General features: G+C 44.5%; 1 protein-coding gene across 1 annotated transcript in view; it reads left to right on the top strand.

The window, feature by feature from the left end:
- The window catches only part of LOC126351083 (uncharacterized), a 250,191-nt gene extending 231,448 nt beyond the window's left edge, over positions 1 to 18,743 (top strand). The window contains exons 5-8 of the mRNA XM_050002573.1: positions 156 to 550; positions 3,593 to 3,812; positions 8,868 to 10,519; positions 15,625 to 18,743. Coding sequence (XP_049858530.1) covers positions 156 to 550; positions 3,593 to 3,812; positions 8,868 to 10,519; positions 15,625 to 15,949 — 2,592 coding nt within the window. The 3' untranslated portion in view covers positions 15,950 to 18,743. The remainder of the gene's footprint in view (positions 1 to 155; positions 551 to 3,592; positions 3,813 to 8,867; positions 10,520 to 15,624) is intronic.
- Positions 18,744 to 19,645: the final 902 nt, after the last annotated feature.

Below are 19,645 nucleotides of genomic sequence, written 5' to 3'. Positions count from 1 at the left end.
CCATAGATTTTGTAGAGTGCTACTCCATTAAATACTCGTGAAAATAGAGCCTTATGGAAACGCCCAAAACTAGATTTAAATTTAGTTGGTCCTGACTCATAAAACAGCAAAAGCCTTATTGCCTTGAGTGAGACGCGTTCTTTTACTTTTCGCAGGGAATCGGCTACAACTTCAACTTTAAGTTGTCGTACAAGGTGCTGCGCGAGGAGGAAGCGCGGGTGCGTTACGGCAACCTGTCGGCATCTTCCAACAGCAGCAGTGGCGGCGGCGCCAGTGGCAGCGGCAACGGCGTGCCGGCGTGGCGCGGCGACCTGGTGCCCGGCTCGTACTGCGACCGCGTGCTGGAGCGGTGCGACGCGCGCGCCTGCCGCGTGCAGTCACCCAACTACCCGGGCGTGTACCCGCGCAACGCCACCTGCTACTACCGCGTGGAGCAGCGGCCCGTGCCCAGCGGCCGGCACGCGCTCATCGCCGTCAGCCAGCGCCACTCGCACAAGGTGCACATCAAGGACCAGGTCGCCGAGTACGACCGCACGCAGCGCGTGCTCAGGTACGCTCGCTGCCATTTCAGAAGACGCACAATTGTCTGCTACAGTTTCACATCGCCACCCACTGTACGATGGGGCCGTAGCTTATCACACTCACCCTCCCTCCTCCTGTAACATAACTCTCCTTTTCCGTTCACGGATGGTCCAATGGAAGAGATGCTATCAGTGTCATTCTACATACGCTCAAGTTCAACAAATTTTGTCGCTGCGGATATTAAGAAACAAATAAGTTGGAGTTACTAGTATTACTTGTAATGTTGGTTGTTGGTATTTTTAGAGTAGTCTTTCCTCGAAAAACATTGTCTTTCATACCGCGTCTCCTGCTGCAGTTCGTTGATTCACATACAGTGTAGCGTTCTACATTAAAGTATAATTTTTGAGATGATTCATTTCATCTATGCTATAGGTTTTATATACACGTTCAACAAGAAATGACACACTTGTTGATCGGCATGCGATTTCTCATCACAGTTCAAGAGAAAAGTGTATCTACCAAAACCTAGTCTTCTCAGTAGATTTAAGGGGGGGGGGGGGGGGGGGGGGGGAAGGACATCAAACGGGTAGACTTGGAGCAGGAGAGGCATCACACAACATTTTAATTTCCAGTGTCTATACTTTTACAAATATGTTCATAAAACTTTGTGAGCATCATCACGAAGGATTCACGATTCACACTCACTGCAGTGGAAGTTCGAAAACATAACAAAATAAATTTTCATACGTGCGAAATTTCATTATTTTTTCACTTACTAATGGCTGCATTTGTAGCTATAGGTACACTTTTCTTCATAAGAGAGATTCTTCGATGAATTTTGCACAGCATACATATCATACTTACAGGTGTATGAAACTCTAGAATTTATTTAATTTATGAAAAAAACGAATGAGCTGTTGTACTTTAAACTTCATGTCTAGAAAAAACACAAATTTTCTAATTAATTACATCAATTTTTACCACAGTTTTTAATAGATTTGGAAAATTCTAGACTTTCGTACACCTTTAAGTATGGTTGCAAAATTCATCGAAGAATCTCTCTTACTTATGAAGAAAAGTGTACTTATAGCAACAAATACTGACATTAGTAAGTGAAAAAAATTATGAAGTTTCACGTGTAACAAAAATCATTTCTTATGTTTTCGAAGTTACACTGTTATGAGTGTGAATTCTGAATCCTTCCTGGTCATGCTGACAAAGTTTTATGAATTTTTTTCTAAAAGTATAGACAGTTGACATTAAAATGCCCTGTAGTGCCTCTCCTGCTCCAAGTCGTCCAGTTTGACGTCCTACCCCCTTAATAGAAAAGCGTTTTAAAACACGGAGCGCTAGCAACTCTGTAACTGCCTGCAGGGTCGCCGAGAACTGAAGAATGAACTTCGCGCTGTGCCAGAGCTGATTCAGTAGTTCAGTGAGGCGAGACAACCTCCTGAAGGACGGAAACGAAGACTTCTTGATGGTGGAGTCGCCTCCGCTCGAACATTTTCAATAAAGTCACTCTAATGTTTCCAATTTACATATTCGCAATGCCATGTCTTTTGTATTTCTCTCTGTTACTGTTGCCTTTATTTGGACATTAAGACATAACACAAACTTGTTACAGACGTAAACGACAACTTCGTTTCGTCCATGACACAAATAAAACCAAAAGAAAATAACAGTGTATGCAATAAGATTGTTACAAAAAACACAGTATGTCGGTTACAAGAGATTGCACATTATGCTACCCAAAATAATGCTATTCTGTAGATTTGACTTCCACGCTTATCTTTACAGAGCCTGAACGTAAACGGACGAGAAATATTCATTTTGGAGAATATGTTCAAAACGGGCAGCGTGCAACTGTAAGCGCTTCGCCACTCGCTGCACCTTACGTTGCTCGACCGTACGCAATACTTCTTCATTCACCATTGCTGAAGGAACATGCAAGCGAGCTATTAAATCATGTACGTCTATGGGCAGAATTCTAAAAACTTCTTACTTTAAATGTCCACGCAAATTAAAATCTACTGGATTAAATTCCGTGGAACGTGGAGGCAAGAACTTGCGACAACCAAGACCAGTCCATTTTCATGGAGACGCTACATTTTAATTGTTACGCACATTCATTCCAATGCGTGGCGGTGTGCCATCACACTGAAACCATAGCTGCCACCGAGCAACAAGTGCAACGTTTTGTAATGCGTCAGGCAAAATATTGCAAAGATACGTAAGACACAAGGGCTCATTCAACTTGCACGACAGTAGGTAAGGGCCCAAAAGGGATCCTCTCACGATTCTACCACACAGGTTTATGCCAAAGTGTACCTGAAAGCCACGTACGCGGGTGACATGTGGGTTTTGTTCCAACCAATAACGGCTCTTTTGCACGTAAAAACGCCTACATCGTCAGTTCATATCACAGTATATATAATCTGTTCGTGATCTTCCACCTGGCGCAAAACCTGTGCTCTTCAGTGTCACACCTTCGGGAGTAAAAGACGGTTTGTACGCTCTACAATGTTGTCGTGGAAGTCGGTACGTTTCCGGCCTCGTCTAACGGTAACGAATAATTTCAAGCCCATTACCAGAACCGATCCCCCATCCCACAATTTCACTTATGCTGCAGAGGCAGCGACCTTGAGACAGGCGTTTGTTCCTATTACTTCGGCGGTCGATAGTTCTGTTGGATAACATTATTGAACATGGATTTTTTCGCATATTTTGTTCTTCAAGGGACTCTCTTCAGCAGCTCCGAGTTTTCTGATACTGTATTATTGCGCCCTACACGTCAGTTCTAGAGGAGCACGAAATCCCTGTAAATATCCAGTTCAGCTCTACACAGTACGTCAGAGGTTGCAGACAACGTGGTAGACCTACAGGGTCTCTTCACGTTGGCCCACGAGAAATGAACGCGTGGCTGATGGCTACTGTGAAGCATTCGCCACGTTTTGTGAACGAGTGTTTCAGTCTTAGCAAAGTGGTCAGCAGCAAGGAATGACACTCCCGATACACACTTTCTTGTATAACTCACCTGAGTCGTTAACGGCAACCTCGCTGTGCATTACAGGGTGTGGGAGCAGTGTAACGTGGTGCAGGACTACCTGACGATTTACGACGGCTCGTCGACGACGGACCCGGTGCTGGTGCGGCTGTGCGGCGGCGACGCGGTGCCCGACATTGTCAGCAGCGGGCCCAACATGCTTCTCGAGTTCCACACCTCGCCCTACGACAACCCCTTCCACCCCGTGCCGCTCAGCTACCTGCCTGGCTTCGAGCTGCAAGTCGAGGCAAGTGCTGCCAGGTTTCATTGCTATTAGCTGTGGCTATCGGTACGCAAGTAAGGAGAAACCAGTACGTCTTTAATAATTTGAGGAAACCCGAGGATTACGTCCTAGATAATTGCCGACATTTTGACAGTTGTACACCCCCTCATTTTCAAGACAGAAATGTAATGTTTCACGATGGCCATCCTCATTTCCTAGGCGGCATCTGTTGTGTGCGGTGGTTCTTATCTTTCTGAATACCCCATTTTCTCTTTTCCTGGGTTGTCATACTTGTGCACCAAAGGTTTAAATTATAATGCATAGCGATGTCTAGTTTCATTAGTGCCTAGAAGGAAACAGGTAATTGTTATTTGAGCATTCAATACGCCGAGAAACCTCTAGCTTCACATCACTTTTATTGTTCAACTACATGAAGAAGGCTTTTTGTCTCCATTGAGAAATACGAAGCGATTGGAGTAACAGTTACCACACTTGGTACCATGGCTACTCAGCCCTTGCCACAGTGTGCCATTGAAGGGTGCTTTGGGCAATATTGGCGGCAGTATATATTGCCATCCGTGCTGCCGCCTCATAACTTAAACATGTCGCTCCTGAGCAGTATTCACACATACGTACTACCAAGATATTTTAATTTCAATGTGTTTTTATGTCTATTTGAAATCGCACTTCCAACCAAAACTACTGGTCAGTAAAGCATAGTTAACTTAAAGTAGTACGAATTCATTAAAATTTATTAGAGCTGAGGATCACGTTTTACAAAAAAGAGGAAAGTGTTCTTTTCTATATAACGTTGGCAGCATTAGAAAATCCCTTGGTGGCTTGTGGTTTCATTGTCGATCTAGTTGCTCCTGACTGGTTCAGTTCCAATCACCAAAACCTAACACCGCGAGATCCTAATATGGACTATGGGACTTCCCAGCTCTCTGCGACTGGCCACATCTCACTGCCTGCAAATATTGTTGTATGCTGTGGTAACTTTAGAAATTCGCTCTGTCGTAAGAGAAGCTATTACCAACGAAATCAGCTGGAAGACGATAGCCACTGCTTCTAACGGAAACGTGTTGACAGAACCATTCTCCTGCCATGATTTGTAAGACCAATGAAAAAAAGATTATCAATAGGAGAACTGGTTCAAGTCATCTTTCTGAAGTCGTTATCTTGGATGGTTATTTTAGTGGCTGATAAAATGTCCGATACAGTTTTCTAACTTATCGAACTTTCGTATACGTATACGTACATGTTCATACTCTGTGATATTACACAAACTGAAAATGTGGTTTATTGTAATTCACGTTCACGTAACAAACTGTTCACAAATCCCAAGAAAGTTCGAAGTAATTCATGTTTAATCTAGAAGCTGCTTTCAGTGAATAATGTTTTTTTGGGGCATAGTTTTGTAGGAAGTAACTTTTTCAAGCCGACTAAAAGTTATGTTGTAACGAAAACACCGTGGTAGTAGAGCTTAACAAGTCAAATTTCAAATCCAAGTTAACAGCTGTTCCATGATCATGGATTGGAGGGATCTAAAGAAGGGTTCGTTTCCAACACATTTTTGCTGAATTACTTAAAGATGTCGACTCCTGAGCAGTATTCACACATACGTACTACCAAGATATTTTAATTTCAATGTGTTTTTATGTCTATTTGAAATCGCACTTCCAACCAAAACTACTGGTCAGTAAAGCATAGTTAACTTAAAGTAGTAAGAATTCATTAAAATTTATTAGAGCTGAGGATCACGTTTTACAAAAAAGAGGAAAGTGTTCTTTTCTATATAACGTTGGCAGCATTAGAAAACCCCTTGGTGGCTTGTGGTTTCTTACAAGCAGACAACGAACCTAGTGTTGATGGAAGAACAAAACCTCGACCAACAAATAGTGTGGGAAAACGTGGCAATGTTCGTCCCTGCAAAGAGTTGAAAAGGGGTGGATTGCTAAGTCTGTATTCCCATCCACCCCTTTAATACCATAGACGATTAGCCACAATGGAAGTGCGTTATCTCATAACTAGGCAACTACTAGTTAGTAGCTAAATTAAAAAACGAATGATTAGAGGTCCATGTGGATTCGGTGCCGAGGGTTCTAGATGTGGAACAGTAACTGTACAGGTAAGGGCGAAGCGTGAATAGAGTTAGCACTTACTGCGTAGCACAAAGCACCTTCGGGGAGCCATACTGACGCAAAATTTCCTTATATCTTTGTGTTACTGATGAGATGACGTTGACATCGACATGCACAATCAGGAGAACTGGTAAACAAAATAATTCCAGTCGATACAAATAATCTGTGGGTAAGATTTGAAAGATTGGAATTGTCTGGTGTTGAATGAAGTAACCGTTGGTCTTGGGCGCTTGAGAAAGTCACTTTTTTACATAATTATCCACACGTTTTGCATGGCACTTGTCTGGTTTTTACGCTTTTTTTGCTTTGCACATTTGCTACGACGATGATCTGAGCTAAAAGTTTAAAAGGACTCAGTCTGAAACACAACTGATTCAATTAATTTTAGTTTGATGTAGGAGTTACACATACAATATCTCTAATGCGGCCAGTGCATAGCAGATGTTTGCACTAAAGGTAACTATGGAATCAGTTCAAAGAGAGCTGCATTATTTGGAAACTAATAGTTAACATTTGCAAAGAAATGCTTTTCTTTCATTAATGAAGGAATACATATTTTCAATTGCCTTTTTGCTACATGTCTAGTATCTGACGTATGTGCAAACTTCATGTGCAGTTTCTCATTTCACTTCCGATCGGATCTTACTTTCCGAATAGCTCTCATGTATTATCAATCCTCTCAACATAATATATGTGAATAACTACACTTACCATGTATTCGGCACTTGCCACAGTAAAAGATGTCTAAAACACAATTTATGCAATATTCTTCTTTGTATACTTCCTCTCAGTGTCATCTTCCTTTGTCATCACAATATCAAAATCGAAGGCGATGCCAGCGTCGGTTGCTAAACGTGATTCCTTTGCCAACATGAACGTTAGTCTGATGCTCAATATTTTCCTTCAGTGCCGTCAGCTGACTCCTTGAAGCGTACGTCATGAGGACAGCCTTTACTGGAAACACTGTGCACTGTAGTTAACGTCGTTATGGTATTTCAGATTACTAGCCACAAACTGTTACGTTACAGTGTCATTTGACACCAAACAACCTGGTACACACCTTCTCTCCATAAAAGATAATTCCTCATTTCACTCTTCATTACACTATTCTCTTCTTTATACATATTTGATTCTTCGGGAACATGTAGTTATTAGGAAACCAGTAACAATAATTTTGACTACACGAAGCTTGGGACCATAGTCATACATAACCGTCTGAATAGATGTTCTGCCATTTGAGTGTATAGAATCTTTATCCTACTACACAATTATGACTTCGCCCTTTGGCTTTTTTCAAGAACCACAATGTTAAGCACTATTATACTCCTGTAAACGAAGTAATCGTCAAGATATATGTTCTGTTTCAGTCAGACTCTTTGTGAATATGTTTTCATTTATATGCTGTCAAACCTTCATTATAAAATTAAGTTAAATATAATACGACGATGAATTCGTTTAACAGAAGTCTGATCATACTTAACACTTTGATACTTGATAATGGTCAAAGGCCAGAATCATGATTATACAATAGAAAAAACAATCTATACAGTCCTTCAATGTATACAGTAACAACTTTCTTAAGCAGTGTTAATAAGCGTCAAGTGTTGGTCCTAATCCGTGACGTTATTTCTGAATGCTAAAATCAGTTTTTGTGCCCACTGTAGACTGTCAGTAAGACAGGTAAACTTTCTATATTCTTTATTACAGTATGGGACAGCTGTGGGTTTTGGCTATTTTCAAATGAAATTGCGATGGCAAATTTTTTGTTGTTGTACATCTAACAGCCAACAGAGGGAATAAAAAACGGTTTCAGTATTCAGCAAACCGAAAAAGAACCGTGACATTACTCGCTCCGAAACTGACTGAATGAATACTTACTGTCAAGGCTACAACAAAGTTACAACAAGACCTGCCAAATCCAAAAGAGCCGCCTTTTGCAGTGGCAAGTGCCGAATGCATGGTATGTGTGGTTATTATCATATACTACGTTGAGAGGATTGACCACACATGAGGGCTATTCGGAAAGTGAGATCCGATGTGTCCAGAAATGGGAACCACAGAGAGAACCAAAAATGTTTTATTTGCAACAGTTAGCTACACCTTCCAACTATTTATCTACACTCCGCCGCTCCGACTGGGGAATTTGTCGTTGCATTGCACCAACTTTTCAATATCTTCCTTAAAGAAGGCAGCCGCCTGTATTTTCTGTCAGTTCTCTACACTGACTGCAGATCGTTTTCTGTGCCAACGGTTCATGTGAGCAGAGGAGAAAATCGGAGCGTGCCAAGTCCGGCCTATATGGTGGATGATCAAATATTTCTAATCCAAAACGCTGCAGGAACGTTCTCATTGCCCCTGCAGCGTGCGGCCGAGACCTGTAATGAAGAAGAAAATATATGCAATATCAAAATCTTGTACATGGCTGCACATTCAGAGACTGTGAATTGAAAGAAAATTAGACCTCGGTCACTATTTTTAACAAATTAAGCTGGTATCGACACTTCTAGCAGTGTCTTCCTCAGAATTTAAATTTAGAATAGTCTATGGTCTATATATAAATTCTGAGGAAGACACTCGTAGCAGTGTCGAAACCAGCTTAATTTGTTAAAAACAGTGATCGAGGGCTAATTTTCTTTCAATTGCATGCAATACACTTGTATGAACTGCATGAAATCAAGCGAAGTCTGTGCCGACAATGATACCTGGTGGGAGAGACTATTTTGTAGGTATCTATAAGTGATCACTGTGCGCTCAAAACTGAAAAGAGTGGAGTGAAGCGATCGGCTAGTATACTAGAGACAATGTCGAACACAACACAGTTATTCAAAGATTCAGCGGATGTTCATTGTGGTTCCTATTTCGCGACCGCTCGGATCTTACTTTTCGAATAGCCCCCGTACACGCGTAGGAGATCTCTGATTTTTGACCTGTTCCGCAGGTGGTGTTTGTGGACGCCCGGTCCCACAGCTACGTGCGCGACCGCAGGCACTGCGAGTTCCTGCTGACGAGCTTCGACGCGCCGTGGGGCGAGGTGGAGAGCCCGCAGCACTCGCTGCCGCCCAACACGACGTGCCGCTACCACTTCCAGGGCCGGCGCCACGAGACGGTGTGGCTGTCGTTCCTCAAGTTCCACCGCGCCGACTGGGACACGGGGGCGGCGGTGGCGGGCTGCGTGAGCCTCTGGGACGGCCGGCTAGACCCGGTGACCAACAGCAGCGGCGGCGGCGGCGCGGGGGCGGTGCAGCTGCTGGGCGAGTTCTGCAAGGAGGAGGCGCCGCGCCTCTGCGACCACAGCCTGCTGAGCAACAGCACGCGCCACACCCGGCCGTGCGCGCTGCCCGAGAGCTACGTGTCGTCGGGCCCGGAGCTGACGCTCGACACGTTCCAGGCGAGCGCGCTCTTCCCGCTGTCGTTCGTGCTGCGCTACGAGTTCGTCGACACGTCGCTGGAGGGCGCGCCCGCCGCCGGCGCCGAGGCCGGCCCCTGCGACCGCGTCTTCCGCTCGTCGCCGCTGTCGCCGCGCGCCGGCCGCTTCCAGTCGCCGCGCAGCGTCTTCCTGTACGGCCGCGGCGGCGCGCACAACCTCAGCTGCGTGCTGCGCTTCGAGGCGGCGCCGGGCGAGCGCGTGCGCCTCACGCTGGCGCGCGCCAGGTTCGGCGGCCGGCCGTGCCAGACGCGCCGCGACGCCGACACCGACCGCTGGTCGTGCGCCGTCACGCCCAGACTGCCGCTCAAGAAATTTGCCAGGAGGAAGCGCGTCGGCGTGGCGGAGCTCTCCCTGTCGGAGTACCCCTGGACAGGAGTAAAGATACAGAGAGACTGCTTTTGTTCTCCAGTGCTCGAACCGGTCGTGATCGACACACTGACCGCGTCCACCGTAGAGGTCAACTTCACCGTAACGTTCATGAACATCACCCAGGACTTCAAAGACTTCTTCTTCGACGGAGAGTACGAATTCATCTCCAGCTCCGACGCCGGCACACCTGCCTGCGGACAGTCCAAGGAAAACGTCGTACTTCGCGGCTCCAGTGGCGAAATACTCTTGGGCGGCGCGGCTGTGAAGCCTTCCACCACTTCCGAACTGCCTAAGCTGAAGGTGGAGGAAGGTGTCCAGAGCGACTCGAACGACGTCCTGCCATCGCGGTGCATACACCTTCCATGGCTCATCCAACCGGAGGACGCGCTCAATAACTACTTGTACGTAAAGATCGCAGGCTGGGAGCTCACAGGTGACAGGCGCGACTGTCCGACGCCGAACCGTATACTCGTGCACTCTGGAGACGGTCACCGGCCCTCGGTAGTGGTGTGTCCCGCCAGTGCTGGCGCTGCCGCAGACAACGAGGTGTCCGGAGGGGGCGTTGTGGACGTGTTTTCGGACGGCTGGGACCACCGCAGTCCAGTGCAGCCGGCAGATATCCTTCCTGCGCTGCGGTCGCCACACGCGCGCAGCCTGGTGGTCGAGTTCCTGGAGAGGCGGCCCGGCACCAGCTATGCCGTCACGTGGATGGAGGTGTCACGGCGACCTCTGCTCTCGGCGTCCAGCTATCTGCTCACTGCCTCCTCTGCAGCGCCTTCGGAATGCTTATATCGGTAATATACCACAAACTGCTCTATGGAGATCTTAGGGTGGAATAATGACAATCTTGTGATACAACGTACACACAGACACACATTCACTCAAACACAGCTCAACCACACATGACCACAGTCTCTATCAGCTGAATCCAGCCAGAAACAGTGGTCCTGTGTGCATGAGTGGTGTGTGTGTGTGTGTGTGTGTGTGTGTGTGTGTGTGTGTGATCTAATTCAGAAGAACGTCTTTTGGCCGAAACTTACTTGTTTAGCAGTATTTCTGTTGCGTCTGCCTGCGACTCAACATTTCCATTATACGGAGACTGATGATGATGAGGTCCCACACTCCAAGGACCGTCATCGGGATAAATGTTTATGATGACGACGACACAACAACACCTAGGCATCTCGAGGCAGGGAAAATCCCTGGCCCAGCCAGAAATCGAACCCGGGCCACCTGCGCGGGAAACGAGTGCGATGTCCTTTTTTGCAAAAAAGAAGAAAAGCCAGGAAAAAACAAGGAGAGGAGAATGCCTGCTGCAGCATCCAAACTGCTGTCGAGATTGTACTACTGTAGTAACTGAAGTTCCATGTAATTTGCCAGCTGAAGATGGGTGCAAACCCGAAATGCATATTGGCGTAAATAAAAAAACGCATTAAAAAGTGGCTGGTTGCCGTATTTTTTCAGTGAAATATCATTATCCACGGCCACGGAGCTCAACAGTCCAAATAAAATGGACAAATTGTTATACTACTTTCAGTAGGACCAGTGATGTGCTGCGTCATTGCGTCATGCTTTTTACTGAGAGATGGATGGAGAATACTTCGTGGGATTTCCAAAGTACTAACAGTCTCTGTCCAACATTTCACACTTCAGTTGTTGCTTACTTTGGTAACTGTCAACACTGGGGTGAGCGCCACATTGGTCAACTCATCTGCTTCTGACTCGCCATACAAAAAATTGTATGCTTAGAAAGCTCTCGGTGTCGCTTCTAAAAGCGATACTTACCGTGTTAGCCTTATGCATCCGTAATAACAACACCGTGGCTAAGTTCCCCAACCACACGCGCACCAACACGACAACACGAACATCAACTGTAAATATTCTAACCGCACCATGGAGCTCACAATAGAGGCGCAGCAGAGTGATACTGCTGGCAGGGACATTATGTTACACTGTTACTTGCTATTGCACATCACCCCACAACCTGCCTCCTCGCATGCCCAGCCCTATAATCACAGCCCTGTTATACAAGCAATGTAGAGTGCAAGCCACTTATAAGGATGAGTAGAATTTTACTTTCATCTAGACAGTACATTTTCTGAAAGAAAACATAATTTTCAGAAGCTATTTATTATATCAGCTACAGAAAACGCAGAGGAGGATCTACTGGTGTTGACCACAAAGACTCAAAAACATATGGTTTGAAAGACACGGGTTCTTTCAATGAGACACAAGTCCACCACTTGTCGGTTGAGCAAGTGTTTCTGTCAGATAGAAATATCGTCCCAAGTTATTAGAGCAGGAAATTGGCGGAAGCAAGATTAATGGTCAAACAACTCCCGTAACATACGTTTTGTACTGAGCCAGATCTTGAACATTATCAAAGATCACCTAACATTTGCACTGGGAATCCCGAATCTGCTCCACAATGGTCTTTTGGGATTACCAAGTTCATTGTGTCTCTACAAGATCGGTGCTAAGTTCCTTGATAATAACGGGTAAGTTATAATGTCAAGCTTCTCAAGCCCATCCTTACCTTTACTGATGAAAGATCGCTGCCACTGCAATCTGCGTTCTATGCATTTCGACAATTATGCCGTATGGTCGTGACTTAAACATCAGACACATCAAATGCATATATTTCATCGATAATACGTTCTGAACGTTCGAAAATCTCTTCACATATTTAACTTTTACCCTCAAAGGGGATGAAACTAGAGCTGTTACTTTGAAGAGGCAACCAGTGCTTTCGGGAAGTACTGACTATCGAATACTAAAGCCATTTTCTGCACCTATTACGCAATGGTCTTTCTAAATGTGTCATCAAGCCGTCCTCTGAAGACTTATGTTGGGTGATCTTCGTACGAATTTTCCACGAAAAAATAAAGTCACTATTCGAGTAAAGCTTTCATGAGCTTTGATAACAGCTGTTAGTCACTATAGCATAGCCAGTACGAAGTAGTGGAGGTAAAGATGCCAGTGTCAGACTCTCACTATCAGCCAATTCTGTGGATATCGTTCGAGACAGAAGTAACTGTTCCAGACGGTTCCTCAGATTTTGGATGACGCTGAAATCCGAGAACTTGACGAGTCAGAGTGGATGTACGACTGCTCCACGATTCTGCTGATGCTATAAGGGGTAGTTACATGGATGGAGGAGGAGAATGTTATCATTATGCAACCACGAATGATTTAGTATTTATTTACACCTGGGGGAATTGAATCAAAATCGTCTTTCATTTGATACAGTCTTTCTGACGAAATAACAAGTCGTGAAAGGAAACATTTCTGTGTAATTAAAACGGTATAGGAAACTACACCTCATCTAGTTTAATCATTCCCTGCATGCAGACCTACTGGAAAGACTGCTGAGGTGTAAGAGTAATTTAAAGAGAGATATGAGATGCGTTTGATGATACAGCGCTATTGCGGGTCCCCACGATAAGTTGTTACTGTCGCTTCGCCCATTGTAAGCCAGTACGTTTCTGGGTAGCAGTGCGGAGGCCCATTCTTTATGTCGTTCAAATATTGACGACATACAATTCCTTCTCGACTACTATTTTCCACAAAAGTTAATATGCCACTGCGAATAAGAGCCGGTTCTGACTTCCAATGAATGTTAGTGAAGCTGAAGGTAATTTGTAAAATAGGAACAAGATAGGAAAGCTTCACCACAGAAAGAAAAGTTACATACGAAATATACGTAAAAATATCGATACGTAAACGGACGGATAATTTCATGCTATTTTACCTATCGGCCGGTGAATGTCTGTTACGTTACGTTAGAGTCAAGTTTTATTACATACAATTTTAGGCTACATTGCAAAGCAGTTTGTATCTGGAACTATCGATTTAGAGTAATCTATCTTATCAAATGCATCCGGACACCTATTAGTGGGTATTAGTATGGTGTGAGTTCATTCTTCGCCAATTTGACGATTTCGGTTCTGCTGGGGACTCTTTCAACTGGAGTCTGAATGTCAGTGGAGGAATGGCAGCCCATTCTTGCTCAAGAGCCGAAAGCACACAACATAATGATGTTGGACGCTGGATTCTTATTCTAAGTGAACGTTCTAAGTCATTCCAATGGAGTTCCATTACTTCGAGGTCTAGAGTAACGGCAAGTAGGTCTACTGTGGAAAAGCTGCTTACCACAAACCATTGCCTCACAGATCATATTTAGTGAGAGGGTGTATCGTTATGCTGAAACGGTCATCGTCTCCCCTGTTCTCCTACGGTACTCATAACATAGTGCTTTAAAATTTTTTCATACCGTTCCACAATTAGTGGTTTCTTTAGTGCATTAATCGCGAAAAGCACCCTTACACCGCAACACCACTCTCCCGTGCTTCACTTTTTGCACTACATATGGTGACAGGTGGCATTCTGCAGGAATCCGTCAAACCCAGAGCCTTCCATCGGATTCCCATTGGGTGTATCGTGATTCTTCACTGCAGTCCCTCGTTTGCATTACGATCATTTTATCCCTTTCATCGCGTTTTCACTCCACATTTGCCTCACCAGTAGTGACGTGGGCAGCTTTGGGAAGGCTGAAACGTCCCTGATGGATTTGTTTGTTAGGTGTCGTCTAGTCCACGTTGAAAGTCACTAACCTCTGTGGACCGACCCTTCTGCTGGTTCTGCTTTTCTACTGACAACGCAGTGTAGATGAGGTACTGGAGGAATTTTGTGATGGAGGGTCATGAGTCGTGCTTGGATTGCTCAGTCTGCAGAGAAATTGCCTGTGAATGGGAAAGGACTCAGGTTGGAGTACCGGACTACCAGTCACTTTTAACCTTCTCGAAAGTTTCAGTTCCACAGAGACTGCACTACATAATGGAAGTTTTTATAATGACGAGTCCATCTTTCATGACATCTAGTGGTCAATTCCGAAGTAAAGATGGAAGCTGAGGTAATGAATTAAAATTTGTGTCAATGTCGGGACTTGAACCCACGTCTCCTGTTTATTATTGGTATGTGTTACCCATACACCACACTGCCATTGTAGAAAACATAGCTGCACGGAATATGCTACTCCACAGCCGTCCCTAACTCAAACTTCAATTCGCAGCTCAGCCCATCTTGATTTTCACCTTCTTATTCCAAAATCACTGCGATATGGGAATAGCACCCCGGCTTTGTACGTAATGGGGAAATCCTGCGTGCACTCCCCGTGGTGTAAGTGATCAATTGAGCTGGTGTATAATGTAATAACATTTCCCTAGATACTAATTGAGTCTCAGCATTTTATTTGACAAGGATAGAAGCTGAAATAATGAATTGAAATTAGCGTTTCCAGGAAAATAGATCACCTCCGCCAGAGGTATAGGCAGGATTTCCCCATTACATAGAAAGTTGAGGTGTTATTCCAATATCAAATAGCCTTGGCAGTATCAGCGATTTCAGAAAGTGCAATTCAAGAGGGGCTGCAGTGTAAATAGAAGTTTGTGTTTGGGGCAGCACTGGGCTGGGTTAATCCACGCAGTTGTGTTAGCCATATTGCTATGGTCATTTAGTGAATAATATAGGTGCGTACGGGCATTGCTACAAAATTTAATTCAGTGTTTTAGCCTTGATCCAATTGAACGTGAAGCTTAGACTTAGAGTATCTCCCGGAAAAAGTAATCACATCAGACCAACTCCGCAACACATTTGACTGTCCGGGTACTTCTTATCAGACAGTGTGTATCTACTGATCGCAATCGAACAAAGATTTATAAGCAGAGTGGTGAGTTCAGCTTAATTTTATGACAATGTTACTCTAGGTAAGAAAGACTTGTTTTCATCATGACCATTCAGAGACGAAAGCCAGTAAGCGATTCCATATTCAGACAATGCGATCGCGACATTTGTCTCTGATTAAAAAGCGTTTCAAGTCGCTACGTTCGGCTGTCGGCAGGTGTCCGGAGCTGAACGCGTGCATCAGCGCGGCGCTGTGGTGCGACGGCGCGCGCCACTGCCCGTCCGGCTTCGACGAGGACGACGCCAACTGCGCGTACCAGGCGGCGGTGCCGGTGCTGTACGCGGCCATCGGCGGCGCGGCGCTGGCGGCGCTCGTGCTGCTCGTCACGGCGACGCTGCTGGTGCGCGTGTGGAGGCGGCGCCGCGCGCGCTCCCACAAGCCGCCCCCGCAGCTCGTCTCCGCCGCCGGCCGCCGCCCCAACGGCAGGCACTTCCACACCGACCCGCTCTTCCTCGACGCCAAGGACGCCGGCCTCTGCTGAGCTATCGCCGTCTCCCGACCCGCGACGTAACACCGAGTGCGAAACTTCGTGTAAAGGAGGAACCTGTTGAAATACGATACCTTACCCAAACGCTGATAACGTACACTGGTCTTAACGCGAAGACCGTCAAAGCTGGTGATCTAGTGTGTTGGTGTCACGAATAATGCCACGCTCCTTGCAGGCCAAGTGTTCTGTGTGTGTGAGGTTGTAAACGAATTTATTTTCGTCAGGGCTGCAGACAATCTTTACTCGGATGACACTTTTCTCGATGTGGCACTGGCTTACTCAGAAGACGATTGTTGAAACTGGAAACAACCACGGAATGTTTATGTAACGTAGGGTGACTTTTCGAAGTGTATGGAAAATCAAATGAAGTACCAAAAAACCGAAGAGATACGTACCTTTATTCCACGAAAAACAATATTTTCACAGCTCTTTTCACTATTGTGTTGCTCACAATCAACACGTTGCAGAGACGTAAAAACGAGTAATTCATATGTAAACTCTATTAAGAAATACGATGGATTTTCCGAAAGTAAATTCCAGTCAGTCGCGAAATGAAAACCACAGTGAAATCAAAATTTCTTTCATTCTCAACAGTTAGCCACACTTTCCAGCTACCTTACTCAATTTTTGCCGCTCCGACTTACTCATTTGTCGTGGCATTATACAAACTTCCCAGTACCGTGGTCACAGAAAGAAATCGCCTTTGTCGTGGACCTATACTTTCCAGTACCCTCGTCACAGAAACGAGCCGCCTATGTTTTCGGTCAATTTTCTACGCTGATCTGCCTTTCGTTGTTGTGCCAAAATGTTGTCTTCCTACCTAGCGGTTCATGTGATCATGTGAGCAGAGATGAACAACTGAGAGAGCCAATTAAAGGCTGTATTGGAGATGAGCAAACACTTCCCATAGAAAATGCTGCAGGAACATCTTCATTGTCCCTGCAGAATGCGACAGAAAATTGTCTTGAAGAAAGAAACGCACGATATTTATTTTATGTGTGCTCCACATCTTCAGGAAAAATCTCTGACCAGATCAACATACTTGGCGGGAGGCACTGTTGTTTTACACTTTTATAGGAGGGTACTTTGCCCTCTGAACTGAAAAGAGCGTCGTGAAGCGATCGACAGGCACACTTAACACACTGCTCAACACATCTGTGCAAATCTCCTTCGGACTTTCACAGTGGTTTCCATTTCGCGCCTAACTGAACCTTACTTTTCGAATACGCCTCGTATTTTTATTTTCATCCACTACCCATCACAGTTGCGATAATTATTTCTTTGTGGCTACTAGTGTCCAACCACCATAGCATACAAAACATTTTGTTGTGTTAACAAAGGTAAAAATTGCAATATACTTCCACAACTGTACATACATTGGCAGCAATTTTCAGTATTGAACCCAGCGATACATTGTCCTAAATTTGGGGTCACTATAATTTCTCTCCATTGGCTGGCTGACCAAGGTGGCGAACGTTGCCAAGCAAAGGTTTTATACGTATCCGCTTCGTGGTCAACACAAACCGGGAACTCTCATATAAGTTATTTGTTCCTCCAAATGGCTGCCTTATGTGGCACAGGCTGGTTCGAGATGTCTTTCTCGGAAATAAAAATTATATTAATTGCTTAGTAAGCGGTTAACGAAATCAAAAAATTAACAATAACATTCGTCATTTCACTGTCTGTCATTTCTGCAGGTGAGATTTCCCCTACACATTGTAAAGTCACCCTGTAAAGAAGAACTTCTTCTACTACCGAAACTTCCAATACGTACAGCAGCTTGGTTGGCACGACTGCACTCGGCGTGAAGGCATAGAAAAGCACTGTCGCTACTGAAAGTTGAGAGAACCTCTGTCCACAAAATCAGTCATGGCGCTGATATTTAAGCTGTAAAACTGGGCCAATTTCTTAGAGTCAGTGTGAAGCATAAAGGAAGATGGTCAATGTATTTTTTGTCTCAGTTCGTTCTCTCTGAAAAGATGATACAAGAAACAATATTAACAGGCAAGATATGTTTCGACAGTGAAACCTCATCTACCGGAGACCTATAATGTTGTTTCAGAGATTCTCTAACTATGGTGACATTAATGCGAGCCCGAACTCCTTTTAAATATAGTAATATCGTAAAATAAAAACATCAAAACAGGAATGGGTGTCACTAAGATTATAATATTGTCCAGCCCACAATTTGAGTACTTTTCTGAAAGCAACTACACGCTGACATTCCCTGATTGTCACAAGTTCGTGAACTATCCGTTCTCCTCTACAACTGATTATCACAGCTATTTGCAAGTTCACATAGTGTCTCTTACACATAGAGACTGAACCATCAGCCAGTATATAAACAGCTTTAAACAGTCGCTGTGCTTCCTTTGTGTGCGTCCCGCCTTTCCATTGAAACTGTTACGAAACGAGTCTGGATACGAAGTGTTTGGTGATTAGCAAGCACCGACTGATATGTGATAGACCAACAAATCAGGTTCTGCATCGATTGTAAACATGGCTTCTGCAGCCATACAAAACCACTGTGATGATTCTAGTCTGTTCTGTGACGTCTGAACGCTTCGTTGTCGGTATACGTGTATGGCTAATCGATATTGTTACGCTGTGGAGAAACGATTGACAGCATTCCCAACAGCTAAGAATACAACGACTTTGCCTTCTTCTTTCTGTGTAGACTGATGATCTGTGCCAATCCTGAATAGATAAAAACTGTTTCAATAATTTACTATTGTTTAATGTGTAATTGAAGTTTATAAAAAGAAAGAATAAATAGCTTGAAAAATGTGTCTTGGATTTCATACTTTACCTTGTAAAAGAAAAAGTAAATCTAACATGAATAACATTCAGTATCTGTAAGAAGCCAAAGGTTTCATAACTGAAGACGGGTTCTCATTTTTATTCACATTTTTTTGAAAAAAAAAGCAGATTTCCTTCTCCTAGGAACTATAATCAAACACACTTCAAAATATCAGCTATCAGTTTGTGTTTCTTCTTATAAGTCTGGTATTCGCTGACACTTCCGTTTTAACTCTATACATTATTGGTACTCTATGTGATCAAAGTATCCGAACACCTGGCTGAAAATGACAAGTTCGTGGCGCCCTCCATCGCTAAAACTGGAATTCAATATTATTTTCGCCCACTCTTAGCCTTGATGATACCATCCACTCTCACAGGTATACGTTTAATCACGTGCTAGAAGGTTTCTTGAGGAATGGCTGCCAATTCTTCACGAGGTGCTGCACTGAGGAAATGTATCGATGTAGGTCGGTGAGGCCAGGCACGAAGTCACGTTCCAAAACATCTCAAAGGTGTTCTATAGGACTGAGGTAAGGACTCTGTGCTGGCCGGTCCACTACAGGGATGTTATTGTCGAGTAACGAACGTACGCCGTAAATTATGATCAGGTGCTCCATCTTGTTGAAAGATGTAATCGCCATTCCCGTATTGCTCTTCAACAGTGAGAAGCAAGAAGGTGTTTAAAACATGAGTGTAGGCCTGTGCTGTGATAGTGCCACGCAAAACAACAAGGGGTGCAAGCCCTCTCCATGAAAAACACGACCACACCATAACACCACCGCCTCCGAATTTTACTGTTGGCACTACACACTCTGATAGATGACGTTCACCGGGCATTTGCCACATCTACAGCCTGCCATTAGATTACTATATTTTGTACCGTGATTT

Source organism: Schistocerca gregaria, chromosome 1, assembly GCF_023897955.1.
Source record: "Schistocerca gregaria isolate iqSchGreg1 chromosome 1, iqSchGreg1.2, whole genome shotgun sequence".
Classification (NCBI taxonomy): domain Eukaryota; kingdom Metazoa; phylum Arthropoda; class Insecta; order Orthoptera; family Acrididae; genus Schistocerca; species Schistocerca gregaria.
This window is presented reverse-complemented; position numbering and strand designations above follow the sequence as displayed.